The following is a 25,686-nucleotide window of genomic DNA, read 5'->3' as shown; positions in this document are numbered from 1 at the left end:
TGACTTAAATTCTGCCAAGTCACTGGTTTTCCTGGCTGGCTCAGACAACCCATTCCATGCTCTAATTATAGCACTAGGGAAGAAGGAGCATTTGTACAAATTAGTCCTAGCATATGGAACGAGGAATGTGCCTTTATCTTTGTGTCTTTCTGATTATTTTATTAGGCTCTGTCATTGTAGGCCTATTTGAAGATTATATGGTTCAGTGTTTTATGTATAATTGCTACTTTACTTTTGAGTCTTAATTCTCTCCTGGGGGCTTTCTAAATTTAGTGATTTTATTAAAGGTGTTAGTTTAGTCAAATGTGAATATGGAGGAGTTTCCCCTGTGTGCTCGGCCTTTGACCTCGCTTTAAAAAATTCGAATCAGCGTATTGTAGATTTGTAATAATTTACATCTAAAAAGAGAGTAAAGTTCCCGGTAAAAGTTTTACCAAGTTCCCCTTTCAGACCTTGTGATCTATTTGGCCATCTGTTTCTTTGGCCAACGGTTAACGATTAGAAGGGTGTCATGACCATGTGACCTAAAAATTCCGAAATTCAAAATCCCATTTTTCACACTATTCACAGAGATTTGAACCTAGGACTAGGAGCCCAGGTTCGGAACAAGCCAAGCGCTTAAATTAACCACTCCCCCCCCCCCAACCCAATAATTTATATCTGCTTGGATCTTTCCCAGACAGAAGTCTAGGCCGAGAGTGTTCCTTATTCTATCTTATCTTATATAGACGTCGACGTTACTTCCAAAAACGAAGGTAATTGACTCAAACTACAGATCTAGTTTCGCGAAAATAGGAGTATCTCATAATAACGAAAGGTTTATCCCATATAGTTTTGTGATCTAGATTTAGACTTTATCTATCTCCTACTAAAAATGAACGCCCTGTGTACAGGAACTAGATAACTAGATCTAGATCAGAATCAGATCATATTTGTTTACACTCGGAAATTACCGACTATAGAATCTAGATCTTATAATGTCTTATTAATCTATCTAGATCTATCTTATTAATTTAAAATCTAAGGCTACTCTTTTGGGGGTTACTTTGATAATACTAGACTATTATTATTAATACATAATGATAATGAAATGAAATGTCAAATGGTAACTCAACTGCCTGAACTGGGAAATCTTGAATTAGATCTATATCTTCAGATGTGACCAGATCAACAAGATGAACTGAAGATCTGATTTCTAAATAATTATTTATAATAGATCATTTAGATCTAGTTAATAGTAAATATTAATAAATTAATATAAAAATACTAAAATAGTCAACTCTAATCTATGTCACTTATTACTACTTATTTAAGTTATTACTTATAACGTATATATAAATGATATTTATCTATTTTCTAGAATTAATTTTTTTTATATAGAATATAAATTATTATAAATAGATTATTAAATTCTAGATCATGTTATTAAATTTAATGATTAATTAATTAATTCAATTAATATAGACTGTGGGATCGTAGACGTAGATTCATAGTCATAGTAGATGAGTAGTATCTTATCTTATCTTATATAATACAGACGTTACTTCAAAAAAGAAGATGATTACGTCCTACGCGTCATGCATTTAGTCATGCATATCTACCAATGACTTAAATCTAGATGATTATTAAATAATTATTACTTTTTTAAAATTATTAGATCTAGACTCTAGTAGAGTCTACTATATTTTTATATTTTATTAACTTTATTAAATCAAGTATTAGACTAGTCTCTAGACTCTAGAGACTATCACTAGGTTCAGGTTAAATCCTATATTATAGTCCTATACTAATAGTCATAGTGACATACTGACATAGTCAGCATAGTGTGAGTGTGACTATAGTCTATAGTATATCTACATTTAGTAATATGTCTTAAACTCAATACTGTATTAGTACTATATATATATATATATATATATATATATATATATATATATATATATATATATATATATATATATATATATATATATATATATATAATCACTATCAAATAGTCATTTAGAATCATCATCATAGTGAACAAGAATATTTGGTGAATATTTTTTTGTATATATACATAATATAAGACTAAATATGATTATTTCATGATAGATCTAGACTACTACTTTAACTTACTACTAGATCTAGATTCATTTCCAATCCAGGAGTGAATATCTATTTCTATCTTTTCTCTTCTTCTACACTGTCTACAGTGTCAGTGGACTACACTTTTCTGCAGAGTGTAAAAGTACTAAAATAAAAGAGTATCTAATCTAGATTTAGAGTCTAGTCCTAGTATTTGTAGAAATAAATCTGAATCAGTAAAAATGGCTATACCCAGAAAATGCTCAATAAAATTAGCATTGTCGATTGTTGCTGATGTTGTCTGCCTTTTTATTGGTAAGTCAAAGGAAGACTTATTCAATTTTAAAGAATTCAAAATTATCATTATTTAAATTTTACTCGCAATTTTTGTTGCATGATGATGGTTGAAGTTAGAGTCATCTGAGGCAATTTTTAAAGATGGTTATTAGAGCTACAATTTTAGTCATCAAAATTTGGACATTTCTTTAGTCTTTGTAAAAGCAAAACAAACTAAACAAAAAAAAAATAATTAAAAATACTTTAAAAAAACAACAACAAAACGTATACATAGTATAGTTGTATCAATTAGTTTGGATCAGTCAAGTAGTTAATTTGTAACAGATATAGACCAACAACAATAAATATGTGCGATTAGATATTTTTACCAATTGTTTTGGTTTAGCGTTATTTCATGCTTTTCTCAATACACTATGATCCTATCTCTGAACTGGACCATTTGGAAAAATGGGGGAGGAGGTGGAAAGAAAGAAAAGATCTGGGTGAATCATTTTTTAAAAGCATAATTTTTATAAAAACAAAAACAAACAAACAGGGGGGGGGGGGCAACCTGAATTTTAACACATGACTCAAGCCTCTTCACTCTAACCACTCTGCTAGGTGTGTATGAAAATAGAAGATTTTATAGTTATGTATTGTTTGTTTCAAACGTATTTAAAGCAGCAACCTAAAAAGCAATAAAGGGACTAATTCAGCTTATACCACCACTTCAGTCGGAGGCGCGGTGGCTGAGCGGTAAAGCGCTTGACTTCCGAACCGAGGTCCGGGGTTTGAATCCTGGTGAAGACTGGGATTTTTAATTTCGTGATCTTCAGGCGCCTCTGAGTCCACCCAGCTCTAATGGGTATCTGACATTAGTTGGGGAAAAGAAAAGGCAGTTGGTCGTTGTGCTGGCCACATGACACCCTCATTAACCGTAGGCCACAGAAACAGATGATCTTTACATCATCTGCCCTATAGTCCACAAGGTCTAAAAGGCGAACTTTACTTTACCACTTCAGTCAAGTACAATTTCCTTCCCTTGTTTGAGATACCAAACCAAAATAATTAATTACCTATAGTTAATTAACTAATTAACAATTAATTGATTGTTTTTTTTTACATTGATTCTTGTGTTGTCAGGTAAAAGAAACAATTGTGCAAATTTTAGCTAGATCTGAGATTTGGTGTCGAAGAAATAACATCTACAAACTTTTTACCAGACAGACAGAGAGAGTTGATTTAAGCTTTGTAAAAATAACTGATTAACTTTAACTAAGATCATGCATTTCATCACATTCTGAGCTGGACAGATTCATCCTTCTGGCATCTACAGTTAAAAAAATATGGAAGGTCAAATATGAATTAATAATCATCTACATCTAGAATCTATATAAAAAAACACACCTTTGCTTAGACTGTCATATGACAACCTGGGGATTATAGTTTTTGGTGTGGTGTTATGCCTACCAATATCTAGAGGCTCGCCTGTCTGGGGAAATAGACTTAAAATACACATGCTCTGTTGAGTGAATATTCGTAGGCACACTACTGACAAATTATCAAGAAACACTCATTTAATGAAAAAGAAATGAATAATAATTTACATTAAGAAATTGTAGATCAAGAAAATATTGCTATAACTTAGCCAAATAACCTCAACGAAAGGATTATAAAATAACAAAATAGAATGTTTAATAACCAAATAGGGAACTAGATCTAGAATTACACTAATCACATCACAAGCGTCGTTTTCATCTCTAATCATCGGCCATCTTGACTTCTTCTCTTATTTCATGTCCCTGTCCTGTGTCTCATGGTGCGCAGTCTCACACCTAATGACAACGTGCAATGTAGAGACACCAATTGCTATAACTTAGCCAAATAACCTCAACGAAAGGATTATGAAATAACAAAATAGAATGTTTAATAACCAAATAGGAAACTAGATCTAGAATTACACTAATCACATCACAAGCGTCGTTTTCATCTCTAATCATTGGCCATCTTGACTTCCTCTGTTCTCTGTCGTGTCCTCTGGTACACAATGTCGCGTCAAATGACAGTGCGCAATGTAGAGTCATAACACTGCCCCCTCCTTAATTATGTTCGTCCCGAACATGACCAGATTTTCGACAGGGCTGCAGAATTGTCATTGCGGATGAAGTTCTGGCAAGAAAGTTATAGTCCCACTGGAGGCCAGATCATAAACACACTGTCATTTCAAGCCATCTCCAGAAGGTAGGCCTGTCTACACATGTCCATTAACCACATTATCAGTGTCCAGTTTCCGCTGAAATTGATTCATCTTTTACTCTGCTTTGTGAAGGCAGACGTACACACGTTTGTCAAGTCCAGACCTGTTGATGGTTTTTCTGGTATTTGCATTGTTCATTCGAGGTGCCGCCCGTACAGTTCTTATTAAATTTCTGTCTGCAGTTAGTACTGGTAGCCAAACAGAAGTATTGGACACAGACCCAACGTTGTCTAATTTGGTCATGCCCGTTGAAGCACTATCAAGGACATCGAAAGCAATAGTTTCACTCTGCCTGTAGGTCACTCTTCTAGTTTCTTCATCTAGCGTTTTCTTTTCGGGTCCGTGCTTATCGTTGAAAAGGTTGCCACTTTCTTTATCTTGAAAGCTAGACGCATCTGATTTGTCATTATGATCATCGACGGCGCTGCCACCACCAACACTTTCCTTGTAACTACCCGTATAGCCACAACAGTGATTGGTTGATGTTTCAATCTCCGCTCTTCTAGGATGTAGCTGGCCTTCCAGTTCGATCCACTTCAGTTTGTCCCTTTTATGATACCTGTTTACTGACAGATTAGACCACTTTGGTATGGTCGTATGTTCGATTCGTTTCACCTGAATGCCTTCCACACCATCATCAAGCAATGGGAACTCTATGTGTCCATATTGTAAAGTTCCACTTCCAATGTTTAGAGATAAACCGAATTCCTGCATAAAATCCAGACCCAGGATGCAATCGTCGACAACATTGCCCTAACCCTAACCCTAACATGACTCTACAATGCACGCTGTCATTAGGTGTGAGACTGCGCACCATGAGACACAGGACAGGGACATGAAATAAGAGAAGAAGTCAAGATGGCCGATGATTAGAGATGAAAACGACGCTTGTGATGTGATTAGTGTAATTCTAGATCTAGTTCCCTATTTGGTTATTAAACATTCTATTTTGTTATTTTATAATCCTTTCGTTGAGGTTATTTGGCTAAGTTATAGCAATTGGTGTCAGAAGTGGGATGCAACGTCTGTACAGCCGCAAAGGGCCCTCCACGCAAAACAAGGGGACAAATGCAACAATACATGGTTGGAGTTCCGTTTGAAAGGATTGCAATCGATGTGGCAGGGCCATTTCCTGAAACTAGACGAGGTAATAAGTACATATTGGTAACTATTGATTACTTCACTAAATGGCCGGAGGCGTATGCAATACCGAACCAAGAAGCAACAACGGTAGCAGAAACGCTTGTAGAGAACTGGATCAGTCGATTTGGTGTCCCTATGGAGCTACACTCCGATCAAGGCAGGAACTTTGAATCTAGAGTATTTCAGGAAATGTGCCGGGTGTTTGGCATCAATAAAACTCGCACTACACCACTACACCCGCAGTCAGATGGAATGGTAGAGCGGTTCAATCGTACCTTAGAACAATACTTGTCGAAGGTCACCGATGATCGACAGGACAACTGGGATGCATACATTCCAGTGTTCCTGATGTCCTACAGGAGTTCCATCCATTGCTCTACTACATTGCCCTGCAAAGATGTTGTTCGGCCGGGAACTTCGTTTACCAAGTGATCTGCTATTTGGACTTCCGAGAGACACACCAGTCCTTGCTACTGAGTATGTCAACGATCTTAGACGGCGTCTGGAGGAAACCCATTCTCTGGCTCGTGGGACAATGAAGAATAACTGCGATCTAATGAAGACTAGATACGATAGACGTGCAAATACCTCGGGGTTTCAGGAAAACGATCTGGTATGGCTATATAACCCCCAGAGAAGAAAAGGTAGATCCCCAAAACTCCAAAGAGACTGGGAAGGTCCCTTTCGTGTCGTTAAAAGGATCATCGATGTGGTCTACCGAATTCAGAAGACTGCACGGTCTGGCTTCAAGGTTGTTCACGTGGATCGGCTTCATCGTTATCATGGCGGGGCAAACTTTGTTCGAGACGAACAGTTTTAACGAGGGGGCAGTGTTATGACTCTACATTGCACGTTGTCATTAGGTGTGAGACTGCGCACCATGAGACACAGGACAGGGACATGAAATAAGAGAAGAAGTCAAGATGGCCGATGATTAGAGATGAAAACGACGCTTGTGATGTGATTAGTGTAATTCTAGATCTAGTTCCCTATTTGGTTATTAAACATTCTATTTTGTTATTTTATAATCCTTTCGTTGAGGTTATTTGGCTAAGTTATAGCAATTGGTGTCAGATGAACTGGGCTCTATAAAATCATTTGTGACCGAATTGAAAAATGGCATAGACAGTTTCAAACAACAATTAAGAAATGAGGTCGCTGAATTAAGGTCCCAAATGGTGGGAGATGTTGATTCTAAAATTCAACAATTACGAAATGAAATGAAGGCGGAGCTGGAAAAGAAACAAGATGTGGGAGCCACTGTGACTGAAATGACGGGGAAGATTAAACCACCGGTGTTTGACGGTTCTGTGTCTTGGTCGGCGTATCGATTACAATTCGAGGCGGCGGCGCAAGTCAACAGATGGGTTACCAAGGCAGATAGGGCAACTGGTCTCATGTTGGCACTCAGAGGCAAGGCAGCCGAATTGTTACAGACTATGACGGATCGGACAGACTACGATGCCATGGTCAAAACAATGGAACTACGATACGGCAATGAACACCTGCAGGAAGTTTTCAGGATGCAATTAAAGAATCGACAACAGAAAAACGGAGAGACATTACAGGAATTAGCAGCAGACGTGGAGCGTCTCGCCCGTCTTGCCTACCCATCGGCAACACAGGAACTTCTGGATGTTCTGGTCACAGATGCTTTCATAGATGGAGTGCGAGATTCGGAACTTAAGAAAGCCATCCGAATAAGCGGAAAACGGAAAATCAACGAAGCCCTCATCTATGCCCTGTCCTACGAGGCGGCCGAAGTTTCAGCGAGGAGCATACACTATTGTCGGACGTTAAATGTGGCGGAAGAGGAGGATCTGCCGAGGCGGATTCGAAGAATGGTGGAAAAGGCTTTAAATGAACGGGAACATTATCAGACCTCAAGGCGTAGTAAAAAGACTTTTCGTTGTTGGAATTGTAACACTCCAGGTCATTTACGGAGGAATTGTAACATGTTGTTCCAAGGCCAAGGCTGTGCATCGGAACGTCAACCGCTACGATTCTACGGGCTTAGGGAGCAAGAACGGGCAGCCCAGGAAATCGAAACCCCGAGAATAAAGACTCCTTTCAGAGTGTTAGAACAAAGCAGAACCTTGAGAGTGCAGGGAAAGATTGGCGCTGGTTCTTATAGGTTCCTCTTGGACACAGGGGCTACGCGGTCGATAGTTGGACCCAGTCTGATTGGTGATCGGGAAATAATACGAGTGAATGGCTCTACTCTTAAAACGGCAGGTGGCGAACTGTTACCTATATTAGGACAGGTACGGCTTAATTTTGAAATAGGAAGTCAACCATTTAGTCATGATTTTCTGATCGCCAATGTTGTCGACGATTGCATCCTGGGTCTGGATTTTATGCAGGAATTCGGTTTATCTCTAAACATTGGAAGTGGAACTTTACAATATGGACACATAGAGTTCCCATTGCTTGATGATGGTGTGGAAGGCATTCAGGTGAAACGAATCGAACATACGACCATACCAAAGTGGTCTAATCTGTCAGTAAACAGGTATCATAAAAGGGACAAACTGAAGTGGATCGAACTGGAAGGCCAGCTACATCCTAGAAGAGCGGAGATTGAAACATCAACCAATCACTGTTGTGGCTATACGGGTAGTTACAAGGAAAGTGTTGGTGGTGGCAGCGCCGTCGATGATCATAATGACAAATCAGATGCGTCTAGCTTTCAAGATAAAGAAAGTGGCAACCTTTTCAACGATAAGCACGGACCCGAAAAGAAAACGCTAGATGAAGAAACTAGAAGAGTGACCTACAGGCAGAGTGAAACTATTGCTTTCGATGTCCTTGATAGTGCTTCAACGGGCATGACCAAATTAGACAACGTTGGGTCTGTGTCCAATACTTCTGTTTGGCTACCAGTACTAACTGCAGACAGAAATTTAATAAGAACTGTACGGGCGGCACCTCGAATGAACAATGCAAATACCAGAAAAACCATCAACAGGTCTGGACTTGACAAACGTGTGTACGTCTGCCTTCACAAAGCAGAGTAAAAGATGAATCAATTTCAGCGGAAACTGGACACTGATAATGTGGTTAATGGACATGTGTAGACAGGCCTACCTTCTGGAGATGGCTTGAAATGACAGTGTGTTTATGATCTGGCCTCCAGTGGGACTATAACTTTCTTGCCAGAACTTCATCCGCAATGACAATTCTGCAGCCCTGTCGAAAATCTGGTCATGTTCGGGACGAACATAATTAAGGAGGGGGCAGTGTTATGACTCTACATTGCGCACTGTCATTTGACGCGACATTGTGTACCAGAGGACACGACAGAGAACAGAGGAAGTCAAGATGGCCAATGATTAGAGATGAAAACGACGCTTGTGATGTGATTAGTGTAATTCTAGATCTAGTTTCCTATTTGGTTATTAAACATTCTATTTTGTTATTATGACTCTACATTGCGCACTGTCATTTGGCGCGACATTGTGTACCAGAGGACATGATAGAGAACAGAGTAAGTCAAGATGGCCAATGATTAGAGATGAAAACGACGCTTGTGATGTGATTAGTGTAATTCTAGATCTAGTTTCCTATTTGGTTATTAAACATTCTATTTTGTTATTTCATAATCCTTTCGTTGAGGTTATTTGGCTAAGTTATAGCAATTGGTGTAAATACAAGAGGCTCCTCGGGCTACAACGTTAATCCAGTTGGGCCAGTAACTGAATTTTGGTGTAAGTCAGACCATATTGACATAATTAGGTAAATACTTTTAAGCATTTATCCTATTCTAACACAGTACCTTGCATAATTAAAAAAAAACACATTAAGGAAATATGTAATATGGTTAGTAAACATGCTTTTTTTCTAACCTCACATTACCCCTTTGCCATAACCTGTTGGATGCATCTTTGGTACATGCCATTTTGAGATCTTTCACAATGACATTGATCTAAAAAAATTACATCTTCACAGAATGTGTATTCAATTACAATTTATTAAAGTGAAATGTCTACATAGGGCGGCTCTATCTATTTAAAAAAAAAGTTAATTATGGTTGGATTATTAAGTACATTAAATGACAATAATTAACCTAACATAAATTTCTAAATTAAGTATTTAATTTTTTCATTGTGTATTTTTACATTTTTGTTTCAGTATCAGCTCTTTTAGCAGTTTTTCAATTTGCAGTAGAACCTTTTCACAGAGGTTTTTTTTGTGATGATGAAAGCCTAAAGCATCCAATTAAATCAGATACTATATCTATAGCCTTGGCAGCTGGCATTGGTTTTTCAATTCCTTTTGTTTTGGTAAACTTCACCAATTACATTTTAAAAATTTTTTTTTGCATTCTCTTATAATTATTTTTTGGTTAAAAAAAAATATTTTGTAAGTAATGCTTCATATCTATTTGGATCTGAATGTAGAATAAGGTAAATGTTAAGTAAGGTTAGCTACCCCCACCACTCATCTACATGAAATGGGTAAGAAATATTTGAAGCCTTCAGACATGTCTACTTGACATTGGCTTATGAAAACAGCTTATACCTTGATTTATCTAACTGTGAATATACCACTTACCATTCACAAAAAGTTTAGGAAACAGCTTAAACATTGATTTACCAAACTGTAAATTTACCACTTAGGACTTAGATCCCCTGAGCAGTTCAGCACATTGGGCACCACAGGTTTCGGTCCCTAATGATGTTTACAGCCTCTTCCCTCTTGTTGTCCACTGTTTTAGTTTTCCATGAAGGTACAATACCATGTTGTACAAGAATGACCCTGCATACATTTTCCTTGTCTATTATCCATGGGTGACCGGTCACTTCATCCCCGGTCACTTCATCCCCGGTCATTTCATCCCCAGTCACTTCATCCCCGGTCACTTCATCCCCGGTCATTTCATCCCCTGGTCACTTCATCCCCTGGTCACTTCATCCCCCGGTCACTTCATCCCCGGTCATTTCATCCCCAATTAAATATTTTATATATAAATATGATTATGTTAAATGCTTTTTGACATTTTGTTACTAATGCGTTTATAGTGTTTCCTGTTCCACTCTGTTTTCTTAATGAGAAATCTTATATTATATTGTAAATCTGGGTGTGTACTTAGCTATAGCGCTTCTATTGGACGTGGGAGTTGTAATATCATAATATTTTCCGGATCGAAGGCCAAGGTTTGGTGGAAGTAGTAAAAAATAATTTGAGAGATAGAAGTGCTATTACAATAATTATGATCATGCCGCTGATAACTTATCATCAAAGGCCAAGGTGTGGTGCAAGTAGTGGAAATCTTTTGAGAGATTGAAGTGCGATTAGAATAATAATGATCATGCCGCTAATAACCTATCATCAAAGGCCAAGGTGTGGTGCAAGTAGAGGAAATCTTTTGAGAGATTGAAGTGCGATTAGAATAATAATGATCATGCCGCTAATAACCTATCATCAAAGGCCAAGGTGTGGTGCAAGTAGTGGAAATCTTTTGAGAGATTGAAGTGCGATTAGAATAATAATGATCAATGCGCTAATAACCTATCATCAAAGGCCAAGGTGTGGTGCAAGTAGAGGAAATCTTTTGAGAGATAGAAGTGCGATAACAATAATTATGACCGTGCCGCTGATAACTTATCATCAAAGACCAAGGTGTGGTGAAAGTACGACCATGTTTCACTTTATTTTATTTTTCAATCGCTCTTTCTTGAAAATGGGCGCGTCTTTTTTAGCCTTGAAATAAGGTTTTATTTTTTTCTAATAAAGGCGGAGTTCACCCATCCTCGTGATATCATGTCGCATGTATAAGTTTTGCTTTAATTCCTTTTAAACATTAACGTGTTACAATTTTGTCATTTAAATAAAAATGAATACATTAAATATTGCTCATTTCATAATTTTTAAAATTACAATTTGTTAGATAAAAATGATCAGATGATGAAAATATCAGGGGATGAAATGACCGGGGATGAAGTGACCAGGGGATGAAGTGACCGGGGGATGAAGTGACCGGGAACCTATCCATGTTATTGCTGTTTTGGGGGAAATATGCTTCTTGTTCCAAAAAGCATTATTTTGTTAAATGGGTGAGTGCCTGTTTAACAGAATCTCTAATAGCAGTATCAGCCATAGCTGCTAAGGCTAAATGTGACTAAATGGTTAGTCAGCATGAGATAACATATACAGAAACAGGATAAGTCTTGAAGATACTAAAAAAAATGAATAAAAAAAACTTTAAAAAATTAATAAAATTACATATACTTAGTTGATATAGTTTACATAATTATGTTAACTGGTATAATTTTTTTGTTTTCCAGATAATATGTATAGAATTCTTGCTTCGTGATGGGAAGTCATTCTATATATTGTCATCACAGACGTTGTATCCAAAGCAGAAATTTTTTAGTGCAGTGTACAACTCCATAGGTGTCTTTATATTTGGTAATGTGGTGAACCAGTTTTTAACAGAAATAGGTAAAAATGTTGTGGGGCGCCTAAGGCCACATTTCCTAACACTTTGTCAGCCTGACTATTCCAAATTTAACTGCAGTGATGGCTACATAACAGAAAATGTGTGCACCACAAAGAACCTTGATATGTTAAAAGAAGCCAGGTGATTTTTTGTTTTGTTTACATTTCTTTTTTTTTTTAATTGCAAGTTACTTTTCTATAGTATTATAGTATTCTATAGTATTATTAGCAATACATCATTGACTGTGCCACTGAGACACAATTCATGCTGCTGAAATAGGATGAAAAAAAGACATGATTTATTTTCAAAGATGAATTGATGATCTAAGTTTGAACTGTTCTATTAGACAATTTGAATCTTGAAATCATTTGAATGCATTGTTCATTTGACTTTTATTTCTCCTTTTCTCTCTCTCTCTGTATGCACTTTGCATGTAAGTTACTATTTTAATTTTATCACATCCACCAAAATTGTATCTCAGTTACATAAAATGGATAGTTTGCAAGTCATCTGATGATTATAAAATGTATGTTAAAATTGGTAAATGTGCATGTTTTTTTCTTCTGAAGCAATGTAACAAGTATTGTATGATAATATTTTTATTATGATAAATTTATTTTTGCAGACTTTCTTTCCCATCTGGACACTCATCATTTACAGCTTTCTGCATGCTTTATATCATAGTAAGTACTTAGTTTTATTTTGTAATATAGAATACTTAAGCTGTTTTAAACACTTATTTTCTTATCTACTAGTCACTGAATTAAAAACATTCATGTAAATATTGCTATTCAGTCTTTGTTAACTTAGTCAGTTTGTTTCATACCTAGCTAAGTAGCTCATTGGTAAGGTCAAATTCAATTAATTGTATAGTAGATAGCTAGCAATATTTGACTCGTCCTAACACTTTGCAGCAAAGGAAACAAACAAGCCATCTGAAATAAAAAATATACTACCTATATTTTTATGACTTAATAAGTTAATAGTCTAGTTTAAAAGAAAATGTCACTCAGCCAGTATACCTTTACTGAAAACTTTTAAACTTACATCTTCAGACATGTAAAAATGTAGTTCTTCCTAATAAGTTTTAAACTGATAATTAATAAGTTTGTCAGCCACATTTATTAGGTCAAGCAGTTAGAAACTATTCAAACTAAGGAATTATTGTGTGAAAAGAGGGTAACAAAATGTTGTACTCAGTAAATTGAAGGAGTCTATGAATTATGTATGATAATAACATGTAAATATACATCCATTTCACGCATCTGATTTGGATCACTCTGCAGTATTTACTCACATCAGTGAATCTGGATGCTTCCATTGTCCACATATTCATTTACAGTGTCTTGATGCTAAAGACACACACTTTATTATTATTTTTTTTAAAATTCTATTCCCACTAATCAGTGCTTTTTTTTTGTAAAAAAAAATAGGTGCCGGTACTCAGTGATTGACTGCCTAACTACTAATAAATTAATAATGTATGTTAAAACACAAGAAAAGTAATAATTTTTCACCACATTCAAAAAGGTGCTAGTATGCTGTACCGGTGCGTACGGTCACAAAAAAAGCCCTGTCACTTATAATTTACCCTAAACTTCTGATTAAAAAATACTTAGAACTTCTTGGCCAGTAAAAAATAGAAATTTTGAAAGTAACTCTTGATATAACTAAAAGAATAGCCTGTTTATAAGTAAAACTTCATTTGCATTTATACTTAATTGACAGAAACCAGTGCTTTTTTAAAATGTACATTTTGCTTAATGTGATATGTCAGCTAAATCATGAGCATTTCATCTATAGAACTAAGAACAAATAAAGATTTCTATGAGAGTTTAATAAATGTCCTCCTTATTAACTCTGCCTGGTTATATGGAATGGGCCCTGGACTGCTTTCTAGATTGTCCCGGGTTCAAACCCTGCCTGCCAACATCCTCCGATATCCTGCAAAAGGTTTGGGCTTTTATGTAATAACCTTCGATTATGAAGGAACATGTAAAACATGTAAAACAAACAAACAAAAATTCCAAAAGTCTATTAGGCATGCACTTGTGTAAACTTCTGTTTCTTATCAAATTAGCCTGCAGCTGAGAGAGAGAAAAATGAGATGGGAACATGAAATCTTTTTTTTTTGTTTACCTTCCCATCTTTCACCAGAACTATGAATAGACTAGTAAGAAAGACAACTAGAAATACTCATTTACACACACATGTTTATAATGATCTTTTTGTCATAACAGCTCTATCTAGAGGCTAGAGTCTCTGTCAGAGATCTAGTTTTACTGAAACCTGTGGTACAACTGGCTTTGTTTTGCTTCACTTTCTACACCTGTTTGAGCCGGATCTCAGACTACAAGCATCACTGGAGTGATGTGCTTGGTGGAGCTATTTTAGGTTTTGCAGTCTGCTTGTGTGTGGTAAGAAACCTTCCAACTTATGTAGCAAACATTTAATTTAAAAACAGAATACTGTTGTTGGTTCCAGAGGGCTTTCACTAGTACACGTCATAGACTCTTCCACAGAGGAACCTTCCTGACCAAGTTGGTTTGGTGTATTTCCGGTTTCTGTAGCAATAGTTTAGTGATGTGAGGTTGCTAGCCTTACGATCACCCCTCCTCCTTTACCTGGGCTTGGGACCGGCAAGATACCCCTATAAGGTGTACCCAGGCGGAGTCTATGACATGTACTAGTGAAAGCCCTCTGGAAGCTAGCACACCGACAAACCTTCTGATGACCAAGACCTCAACCAGGATAGGGGCCTGGAACATCAGAACCCTGTATGATAGCGGCAGAATAAATGAAGTGGCAAGCGAAATGAGAAAGTACAAAATCAAGGTTCTAGGCCTCAGTGAAACACGATAGAATGGAAGTGGTCCAAGCAATCTGACAACTGGGGAGAGCATTATATATTCTGGGCATGAAGATCTAGACCACGATCACACACATGGGGTAGCACTTCTACTGTCAAGAGAGGTGTCAAAGGCTTTGTTGGGATGGGAGCCAGTTTCCTCAAGACTAATGTCAGCCAGGTTTAATGTAAAGGGAAGGAAAACAACCATCATCCAGTGCTATGCACCAACAAATGCAGCACCAGAAGAAGAGAAAGAAGAATTTTATAATGCTCTACAATCAATACTAGAAAAAACACCTAAAAATGATATCAAGCTTATTATGGGTGACATGAACGCTAAAGTAGGTACAAACAATGCTGGAAAGGAGCTCTACATGGGTAAACATGGTGCAGGCACAAGCAATGAAAATGGGGACTTATTTGCTGACTTCTGCGCATTCAACGAACTTATTATAGGAGGAACCATCTTTCCACACAAAACTATACACAAGACAACATGGACTTCCCCAGATGGCAAAACGGAAAACCAAATTGACCATTTTGCAATATCTCGGAAATGGAGAAGTCTCCTTGATGTTAGGGTGAGACGAGGAGCAGATGTAGCTTCTGATCATCATCTGCTAATAGCAACAGTGAGGATCAAACTTAAATCCTTTAAGGATTTTTCAGACAGACCACACTACAAATTCAACACTCAGTACTTAAAGAGCGAAGAAAAAAAGGTACTCTTTAATTGTGAGGTTAAAAATAAATTTTAAGTACTTGCTGGACTTGTGACAGATGAAACCCTTGAGCAACACTGCCTCACTCTCCAAGAGATATGGAAAAGCACATGTACAGACGTCCTAGGCAGGAAAACGAAACAACACAAGCAATGGCTGTCTGCAGAGACATGGGCCAAAATCCAGGAACGGAAAGAGCTAAAAGAAAAGATAAACCAATGCCAGAATGAAGAACAAAAAGCTAATCTTAGAACCCAGTATGGTGCAGTAAACAAGTCTGTAAGAAAGAATGCAAGAGATGACAAAAAACGCTTCCTTCATGAAATGACAGTCGATGCAGAAAAGGCAGCAGAACAAAGAGACATGAAAAGGTTGTACGACATAACAAGAACCTTAGCAGGAAGAAATACCAACACCAACAAGCCAGTGAAAGACAAACAAGTAAAAATCATCACCAGTGATGTTGGACAGAAGGATAGATGGGCCGAACACTTTCAGGAAATTTTGAACCGACATCCTCCTGAATTGATTCCGGACATTCCCCCAACAACAGAAGAAATAGATGTTAACACAGGTCCTCATACTAAAGGAGAGATCATCAAGGCCATCAAGAATGCAAAAAAGGGAAAAGCACCAGGCCCAGATGGTATACCAGTAGAGGCTTTAAAAGCAGACCCCAAAATATCAGCTGAAATGCTGCATCCACTGCTATGCAAAATTTGGGAGCAAGAAAAGGTCCCTAAAATCTGGAAACTGGGCAACCTAATTAAATTACCCAAAAAAGGTGACCTCACTCAATGCAACAACTGGCGAGGAATCATGTTACTGTCAACCCTCAGCAAGGTCTTAACTAGGATAATATTGGAATGCCTAAAAGATGCCCTAAACAAAAGACTAAGACCAGAACAGGCTGGATTCCGTAAAGAGAAATCATGCACTGACCACATTGCTACACTACATATTATCATGGAACAATCTATCGAGTGGCAAGCTTCTCTGTACATGACCTTTGTTAATTTTGAGAAAGCCTTCAACAGTATTGACAGAGACATAATCTGGAGACTGATGAATCACTACGGAATTCCAACAAAATTCACCAATATCATTAAACAGTTATATGATGACTCATCATGCCAAGTAATACACAATGGTAAGCTGACCAACCCTTTTCAAGTAAAAACAGGAGTAAGACAGGGATGTATGCTTTCGTCCTTGATATTTTTGCTGGTGATCGATTGGGTCATGAGACAGACAGTCTTAGATAATAAAAGCGGTATACAATGGACGCTAACACAACATTTAGAGGACCTGGATTTCGCTGATGACATCTGCCTCCTCTCCCATACACAACAAAATGCTCAAACCAAACTGACCAGACTCTCAGAAATAGCGAAAAAGACTGGACTTCTAATCAACAAAAAGAAAACAGAAATTATGAGGATCAACAACAGACAAGAGAACCCAATCATGCTACAGGGAGAGAATATCCTTGATACGGACCACTTCACATATCTGGGAAGTAGAGTTGGTAAAGACGGCGGAGCTGATGATGATATACTAACTCGGATCAATAAAGCTAGGTTTGCCTTTTCAACTCTTCAAACTATCTGGCGCTCTAAGGCATTATCTCTACACAACAAGATACGAATCTATAATACAAACGTTAAGTCTGTCCTTCTAAACGGTTCAGAAACTTGGAGAGTCACTAAAACAAATATGGAAAAGCTCCAGACCTTTGTTAACAGATGCCTACGCCGGATATTAGGAATTAGGTGGCCAGAAAAGATAACTACTATCGATTTGTGGGAGAGAACTAGACAAAAGCCCATAGCCCAAGACATCACAAAACGAAAATGGAGCTGGATTGGACACACCCTGCGAAAACCAGCTACCAATGTTGCAAGGCAGGCACTTGACTGGAACCCACAAGGAAAGAGGAAAGTGGGCAGACCCAAGCAAACCTGGAAGAGGTCAGTCATCAGTGAAGCTGAGGGTACTGGAATGACATGGGAGCAGATGAAGAAAGCTCCTCAGAACCGAGTTCGGTGGAGAGGTGTGGTTGCGGCCCTATGCTCCCCTGGGAGTGCACAGGATTCAGTCACTGTTGTTGGTTCAAAAAAAAAAAAGAAAGAAAACCTAAGTAGATCAATATTAATAGCGAATTTTTACTTTGGGGTATTAAAAGAATATTGATAAAAATAATAAATACTTATTGCAAGTTTTCCTTTCTGTTTTTCCTTCTGCTTTCTATGGGTGGGTTGTAGGAGGGAGATACAGTAGATGGTCTGCAGCTAGTGTGAGGCTGGATGAGACATACCATTGTCTTCTCAAACTGTTGTTTTCATTCCAATCATCTACCCTTGACTGGATCTAAATTCCACAAAGTGCTTTGACAACTTATTTATTTTTCATGTACACCATGTGCACTGGACTTAATGGTCCCTGGTTCATACCATGTCTGCTGCAATACCCTGTCATCCTGCTGGAGGTTTGGACTAGCAAGTAGATTATCTTCAACTCTGAAGGAACATCCAAAACATTTTACAACAAACATTTTAATTCTAAACAAAGCTCATCTTTAACTATTTGTTTTCACAGCCTCAAAATACTTTGCTTTTAAATGAGTTGTGATGCTGACTTGTCTAAAACTTTGGACATTTTATCTCTAACAGGTCTACACATTAACAGACTTTGGTAAGTTTATGTCAAAGAGACGCATTATTTGTTTATCTAATGAGCTTGATGGTTATATCAGTGGTCAAAGAACTGACAGCTCAGCCCTTCCAGAGAGTGCCAAAGCACATGCTGTTATCACACAGGAAAATGAACTACCCAGAAGTTCACATGCCATTAATTATAACTAAACGTTTATTTTTTTGTTAGTTTTTATTGTAGCTTGTAATTATAAAAATTAAAAAGAAAAATTCCAGAACAGATGTAAATAATTATGAGATTGAAAATAATAAATGTCTAATTTTTGTATAATAAAGATTTTATTATTATTTTTTTAATTTTTTTTTTTAAATCTAGTCTGTTTTCTCAGATTAGTGGCTGTTATCCTATAATTAAAAATCATATTTTTGCTTGACAATAACAAAAAAAAAGATAAAGATGCACTTGTTTTTCTCATTAGAAAAAACATTTTTATGTGCACATTTTATAAGTACCAGTATATAAAACAGTATTCTATCAAGAGTATTGTATGGTTATGTGATTAGGTTTTCTTTCATTTAGATATTTAAGTTGTGATCTGTAAAAAAAAAACTTTTTAAATGTAAATCTTTAAATTTATGTTTCTATCCTGTAGAAAATTATATGACAGTTATTGTTAGACTTGTATTTGTATATATGTATTGTAGATAAGATAAGATCATTTTTATTGATCCAATCAAATGGAAATTCAGTTTGACAACAATTGATTAGTGTTTTGCAATCAGATGTTTGGAAACTTACCCTAACCCTGCACCTATGTTTTATTAAAAAATGGAATTAATTTGTGATAAAAATACATTTACCAGACCTGCCTACCAAAAAAAGTCCAAATGCGTAACGCTGATGGTCAAAATGCGTATTTTGGCACCAGAATGGTAACACTTACGCGATCCACTATTTTGTCATATATATATATATATATATATATATATATATATATATATATATATATATATATATATATACATAAATATATATATATATATATATATATATATATTTAATATTAGATCTAGTTGTCATGATTAGATCTACAATCTAAATCTAGGATCAATAGAATAGAATCTACTCTAGATCTGGGCTCAAGAGTGTTACCGATGCCGTGGATCCGCTACAAACGTAGGTCTACTCCAAACTTTCGTAGGCCTACCTTCATCCTTGATCTATTCTATACCAAGACTAAGAATCTAGTCTAGATCTAGACTAGATCATGATGGTAGTAGATGTTATCGATCTAGATCTAGTCAATCTAAATCATGCTACAACTAAATTGGATCCAGAGTGTAGAGTAATGTAGAGAATCATGACATTTAACGTAATGACAAGCTAGACTCTAACTAGATCTATTCCTGTATAACAAGTTATCTAGATCTAGAATCCAGATCTAGATTAGATATCTACAATGTCACTCAATGTGTTTTGAATCGATAGCACTTCGATATTTTGTTCTATACAAATGAATACAGGAATCAGGGATTCAACATAATTAATTTCTACTAATGAACTTACAAAAAAAAAAAAAAGTCACGTTGGTGTATCAGCTAACTGACGGTACCAACCTGGTACCAACCCACCACTCCCTCACTCTCGCGTTCTTCATTTCTTGACTAAATCTAATTGCTTTTAAGAACCAATCAACGTATAGATCTGGACACAATGTGTTCCCCCACCTTTTCTTTGCCCCCCCCCCCCCCCCCCCAACAGGACGGCTTAGCGTGACCTCCTTGACCGCTCGTAAGCTAGTCAAGAGAAGGGGAAAAAAAAGAATACAAAATGCGTAACGCGACGGGTTAAATGCGTATTCGCGTACTGACGGTCATTTTTGGGAGATTTTGCGTAACGAATACGCATTTTGCTTAACGGTAGGCAGGTCTGATTTACAATAATCAGAATTGAATATTTTGTAACTTTTTTTTGTGTGCATATCTTTAAACAAAGTCACTCATTAATGTGTTTCGCATTACAACTTTTTTTATCTACAATTTTTTTTTTGGTAATTGCAATTTTTTAATTTGTATTGACATTATATTTGAAAGCTTTTCTAGTTCTATAATGTAACCGCAAGACAACATATACTTTGGTTGTGATTGATGATTTACTAGTTATTACTGACTGGCCTAATGATAATTAATGTATCTTACATTGGTTTAATAAAAATGTTTTTTTATGACAAGTAGCAATAATTTGAAATTTACTCAGGGCTATGCCTTTGCTTGCTTAATAAGTTTAAATCAAACTTTGAAAGCTTAGGCTAATTATATCTTAATTCTATTCATATTTGTTTAAACAAAGAAAGATCAAATTTATCAATCTTATAGTCTTTTAGGACATGCAGATCTTTAAATGTTGTAATGATAGAATAATTATGTTTCACTAAACTACAGCATACAGTAATAAAATTTCATTTGAGTCAATAAATCCGTAGCAAACTTTCATCTGTTTCTCATATTTTTGTTTGAAAAGATAAATATACTCAAAAATGTAATGCAAAATGATTTAGACATACTCAGGCTGAAATCCTACATTTATCATTGGCTCAAGTAGACATAAGCAGAATTAACAATATTCATTGTGAAGGTAGGCATTACAGCTATTATAGAATTTAATGTAAAACAACACAAAAGAAAAAAAAATGTTGATGTTTTTGTGAATGTTTGTCTACTCTATAGTGATTTTAAATTTGTCTTTTTATCTTTCAAAAATATGAAAGATAAGATTTAGGACATATAATTGTAAAATTTAAATTGTACATATATAATAAACTGTGGAAGAATTTTACAATACACATTATGATATTGATACTTGTTTGAAAGAGCTATTGTCTTTAATTATCTTATGCAAGAGTTCTAGCCATTTTCTTTCAATTTTTAGGATGCTTGACTTCTCCTTTTTGTCTTGTTGCACCAATCTGCAGCTGCTTATGCTCTTGCAGTAAGCTCAATATATAATCTGGTAGAAAGGAGCAAAGATGATCAATTGTACAATAGTAGCCATTTTTATTGCATGGCTCTGAAAAGACTTTAAGTTAAGTGCTTTTGCTCTTTCTGTACAATTTGAAGTCTGCATCTAACACTATATTATCAGACATGTATGATCACAACATAAGTCTTTGATGTTTTGTGCACTTAAAAGCATAGAATACACTTGTAAATTAGGTTATACATCTAAATTATTTACAATGTAAATGTTAAAAATTTGGTGCACATTTTATAATTGTATTTGAATACATTGTTATGAGATGATCTATGGTCCCTTTGCAACTGAAGGAGGCCATATACATATCTGAATATAGTAAAATGCATCTTTACAGAAAATGCTAACTATTTTTGTTGGTTAAAAAAATCAAAACTAGACTTAGGAAAATGCAAATATTATGTTGTTTTCATGTTTGTGGATGTCCTACTTTTTTAAAGTAAATCAGCTGTGATGACAATTACCTGTTTATATTTACCATAATATAAAATACATTAAACAATATACTTTTTTCTTGTAAATGAAGAAAATAAACGTTTATAAAATAATTTTTACATTCCAATCTATAAGAAAATTGTTATTTTTTTAAATAAAAAAAATGTTCAGCCAAATTCAATAAAATATAATTCAGACTTGGTCGAGTAAACTTTAAATAAAAATGTTGAAAATTGCTCAGCTAAAAAAATTCAAGAATCATGTCTATAAAAACATTTTTGTGTGATTTTTTAAATTTACTAGATAGGATCATATAGTAGGCTGAATCTGTCTATACAACACAAGCTATAACTTAGAGTCCCCAGGAAATATTTAGCACTGACCTATAATATCTGGTCTTGTAGGGGGCCCCACAATTCAAAGACCTTAAAGGTCCTTTTCAAGTCTAAATTCGTCACTGCTCATATGCTACTCTAAAGCACTGACATTCATGATATGACAAAATTTGTTTGAATCCAATCCATCAACCTAAAGCAATACTTTGAGATTAGCCACTTGCTAACATGAAATCTTGTTCTGTCACAAATACTCACAAAGCATCTTGTCTGATCACAATAGTAATAATTTACTTTTATAGCAATACATATGATTTATGTAGTAAAAGATGTTTATAGAAGACATTTTGTTTTTTTATACTAATATTTCTATATTACTTATTTACATCAAAGTGGAAAAGTTATTTGATCATTTAAAGATATACTCATGAATTGTTTAATTGTATTTGAAAACCATCACTTTTCTAATATCACCATATGAATTAATAGTTTTGCATTATTATTTTGGACAGTTCAATTGAACTAAGAGACCTCACCCTATTCATTCTTCAAACTCTTAACAGTGCATCACATCAGACTAATAAATTAGAGTTGGTTGCTATACTGACCACCTTGGTTCATGACCACAAAACTTACATTGACTGATCATTGAGTTGACTACACCCTATGGTCTTATGAGGGTTGGTAAATCTAAAACAGATTTTTTTTTTGTTTTTAATTAAAAGACTGAATTATAAACCATGAAATAAATTGTACAAATATTAATTATTATTTCTGTTGTATAAAGTATTGTAGTCATACTAGTGCCATACACAATGGATTGTATTTATCACTCTTTGCTCATGAAGTTTTTCAATCTAAGACAGAGCATGAGCTACTCTAGTAAATGAGCTTTATCATGTATTTTGTTCTTGCACATTTTCTCTTTTTTTGTAACTATGCACATACATTACTGGCAAAGCTTTGCTATATTTTATTTGTAACTTATATGCAATGTATAGTGAGTTGAAGTGACTATAGGATCCAGAGCTGGGAAGGGCAATAATCCCCTCTTCCAAGCTATATTTATCTCCCCTTCCCTTCTTTTCAGTTGGGTAGAGGGACTCGCAGGACAATGAAAGGTATGTAGTAAATGAAGTAGTGAATAGTTTGAAATACAAATAGAAAGTAAAGCTAATAAAACAAAATGCGATACTTAATATCATTAATAAAAAGTTTTGGGAGAAAGCTGTTATTAAGGCCAGGAGTTTAGATCATTTGGAAGTTGGCCGAGTTGTCGGAAAGGTTGGCTGAGAATTATGTTTAACTCTTAACTTTTTAATTTTTTAAATATATCTAACATTCAGGGCTGATATGTGTGTTTTATATGTAATACATATATAAATATATATATATATGTTATTTATTATTGATGAACATTGGGTGTTTTCTTGGGTAAAGAGATTTTCCTGCTCTACATTTTTTTTCACCTTTTTTTTTTTTTTAATTTCCCATGGGAAAAACTATTGCATGAAACTAAAAATAGTAAATGTTAGAAATATAGTGATAATGAATCATATTATACAAAATATCATGCATTAAGTATACCACTAGCTATTATTTGTATCATTGTTAGTAATTGAATAATGCCTCGATAAACAAACAAAATATATGGATGTGCCTTTAGTAAAATAGTTGCATTTGAAATTGTTTTGGTCTATTATCAAGAGTTGTCAATTAAATTGATTTTTATGACAAATAAATTGATCTTCATGAAAAGGGCATATTTTGTTTAATGTTGCCATTGTTTGTCTCCTGTCAATTCTAAATATTTACTGTTTACTTTGCTTGTTACACACACCAAGTTAAATTTCTCAATAAATGAGATAAAAAATAAGGGTGTAGATCTTTATGTATCTACATCATTTCAACTTTTTAAAAAAGAAACTTTCATTTTAAAACACAATGTTTTGTTATGATCTTGTGAAAAGAACGAGACAATAATATTAATAATGTCAACATAGGTTTCTATAACTCTTGCATTTCAAATGTGACAAAAATATTATTCAAGCCATTTTGACTTTCTTTTATTGATGCATTTGTTTTTTGTATTAACAGTTTACTTCCAATATTTGTTTAAATGAACAATCAACATCTGTATAGCAAAATAATTTTGTTTTGTTGATAGAAATAAATAGAACTACAATGTTTTCTGGTAGAAATTGTTCAATTCTTCGTTCAAATCTTTATATAAATAAGTATAAATTTGAAAAAAAAAGTTTAAATTAGTGTCGGTAAGAATTAGACTTTAGAAGCTTTAATTAACAAGAGATATGTGTACTGGTGGCGTTTCGGGTTAGGGGGGGTGTCTAGAATTTTGTTAATTCAAAAACATGGAAACATGCTGTGGAAACTTGTGTACACGATTTTTATATGTACGAGACTGTTGTTGAAAGGACACCCTCGTTAACTCGTCGGCTGCAGAAACAGATGACCTTTACATCATCTACCCTATACATCTCAAAGGCTGAAAGAAGTACTTTCCTACTGGATGTCATGGCCATCTACTTTTCTACTTAAGACAAACTGTTTTGTAGATCTAGCTCTAGATTAGACTTCTATATAGGTCTAATCAAGGCTTTGTCAACAACAACAACAAAAGGACGTTGCCTCTAGAAGAAACAAGAAGGATGAAAGCGGGATTTTAAAAAAAATCATTTTTTTCCCCGCATAGATTAAGATCTACCGAGTCAAATCTAACATTTTAATATAGGAAAAACTTATCACGTAACAATCAAACATTCAACACACATACAGTCACCGTAAAACTGACTTTAAAAATATAATTAAAAAAAAAAGAACACCATAAAATTTGTTTTCAGAGACATAACGTCATAGAGGAACGTTTCAATCCACACATTCCACAGCTAGAACCTCCCCCACCCTTTTTTTCCCCATGAATAAAACTTGATTTTAGTAGTCAATAAACTGAATAGTTGAATTAGTCCTTCAGAAAGCTAGGAGCCTATGAATAGGAAGAGGGTTGTCCAAAGGTATCACTTTTTTTTTTCAAACATTTGAGTGATTAACAAAACTAAGCCATTAACTTGAGATTCTATTAGATTAATGTCAAGTTGCCCTGCAGAACACCAGACAAACTGTAAGGGTCCAAGTTTGAGACTCAAAATCAATGAAGTAGTTCGGTGTTTAGTGCCAAGCTTAACATAAATATGATCGCTTCTTAAACACTAGCGGATCCAGAACTTTGGAGTGGGGGGGGGAGATTTTTTTTCAAACCCTAACCCTAGCGCCCAGTAAACCCTAACCCTATGCATAAACGTGCGTACAGCATAAATATATATATATATATATATATATATATATATATATATATATATATATAAGAATTGTTTTTAAAAAGCAGTGTTTCTTAACCTTAGGTGAAAAAAAAAACCAGTCATGTTGAGGCCTTTCTCTTGCAAGCTTGGGGGTCT

The 25,686-nt window shown here is 35.3% G+C and overlaps 1 protein-coding gene across 6 annotated transcripts; it reads left to right on the top strand.

Annotated features, from left to right (window-relative positions):
• The first annotated feature begins 881 nt into the window (after positions 1-881).
• On the top strand, positions 882-24,414 carry LOC106059929 (phospholipid phosphatase 1-like). Of its 6 annotated transcripts, XM_056029492.1 has the most exons (8): positions 882-1,237; positions 1,998-2,035; positions 2,196-2,382; positions 9,875-10,026; positions 12,031-12,326; positions 12,811-12,868; positions 14,426-14,602; positions 18,431-24,414. In XM_056029492.1, the coding sequence occupies exons 3-8, from the start codon at positions 2,310-2,312 to the stop codon at positions 18,620-18,622; spliced, it is 948 nt and encodes a 315-aa protein (XP_055885467.1). In that variant the 5' UTR covers positions 882-1,237; positions 1,998-2,035; positions 2,196-2,309; the 3' UTR covers positions 18,623-24,414. The 6 variants fall into 6 exon arrangements, 4 of the variants coding, with proteins under 4 accessions (XP_055885467.1, XP_055885468.1, XP_055885465.1 ...); XM_056029493.1 differs by lacking the exon at positions 1,998-2,035; XM_056029490.1 differs by lacking the exon at positions 1,998-2,035 and having other exon boundaries at positions 2,095-2,382.
• Positions 24,415-25,686: the final 1,272 nt, after the last annotated feature.

The sequence above is a fragment of the Biomphalaria glabrata genome, chromosome 5, assembly GCF_947242115.1.
Source record: "Biomphalaria glabrata chromosome 5, xgBioGlab47.1, whole genome shotgun sequence".
NCBI lineage: Eukaryota > Metazoa > Mollusca > Gastropoda > Planorbidae > Biomphalaria > Biomphalaria glabrata.
Note: the sequence above shows the minus strand (reverse complement) of the source record. Positions and strands in the feature narration are given on the sequence as shown.

What these genes read in the sequence shown, in the direction of transcription:
- LOC106059929 (XM_056029493.1), top strand. Translation starts at nt 2,310, where the DNA reads ATGGCTATACCCAGAAAATGCTCAATAAAATTAGCATTGTCGATTGTT. An exon ending in TGTTGTCTGCCTTTTTATTG is followed by an intron (nt 2,383 to 9,874) that starts GTAAGTCAAAGG and finishes TTTTTGTTTCAG; the next exon opens with TATCAGCTCTTTTAGCAGTT. An exon ending in TTGCAGTCTGCTTGTGTGTG is followed by an intron (nt 14,603 to 18,430) that starts GTAAGAAACCTT and finishes TATCTCTAACAG; the next exon opens with GTCTACACATTAACAGACTT.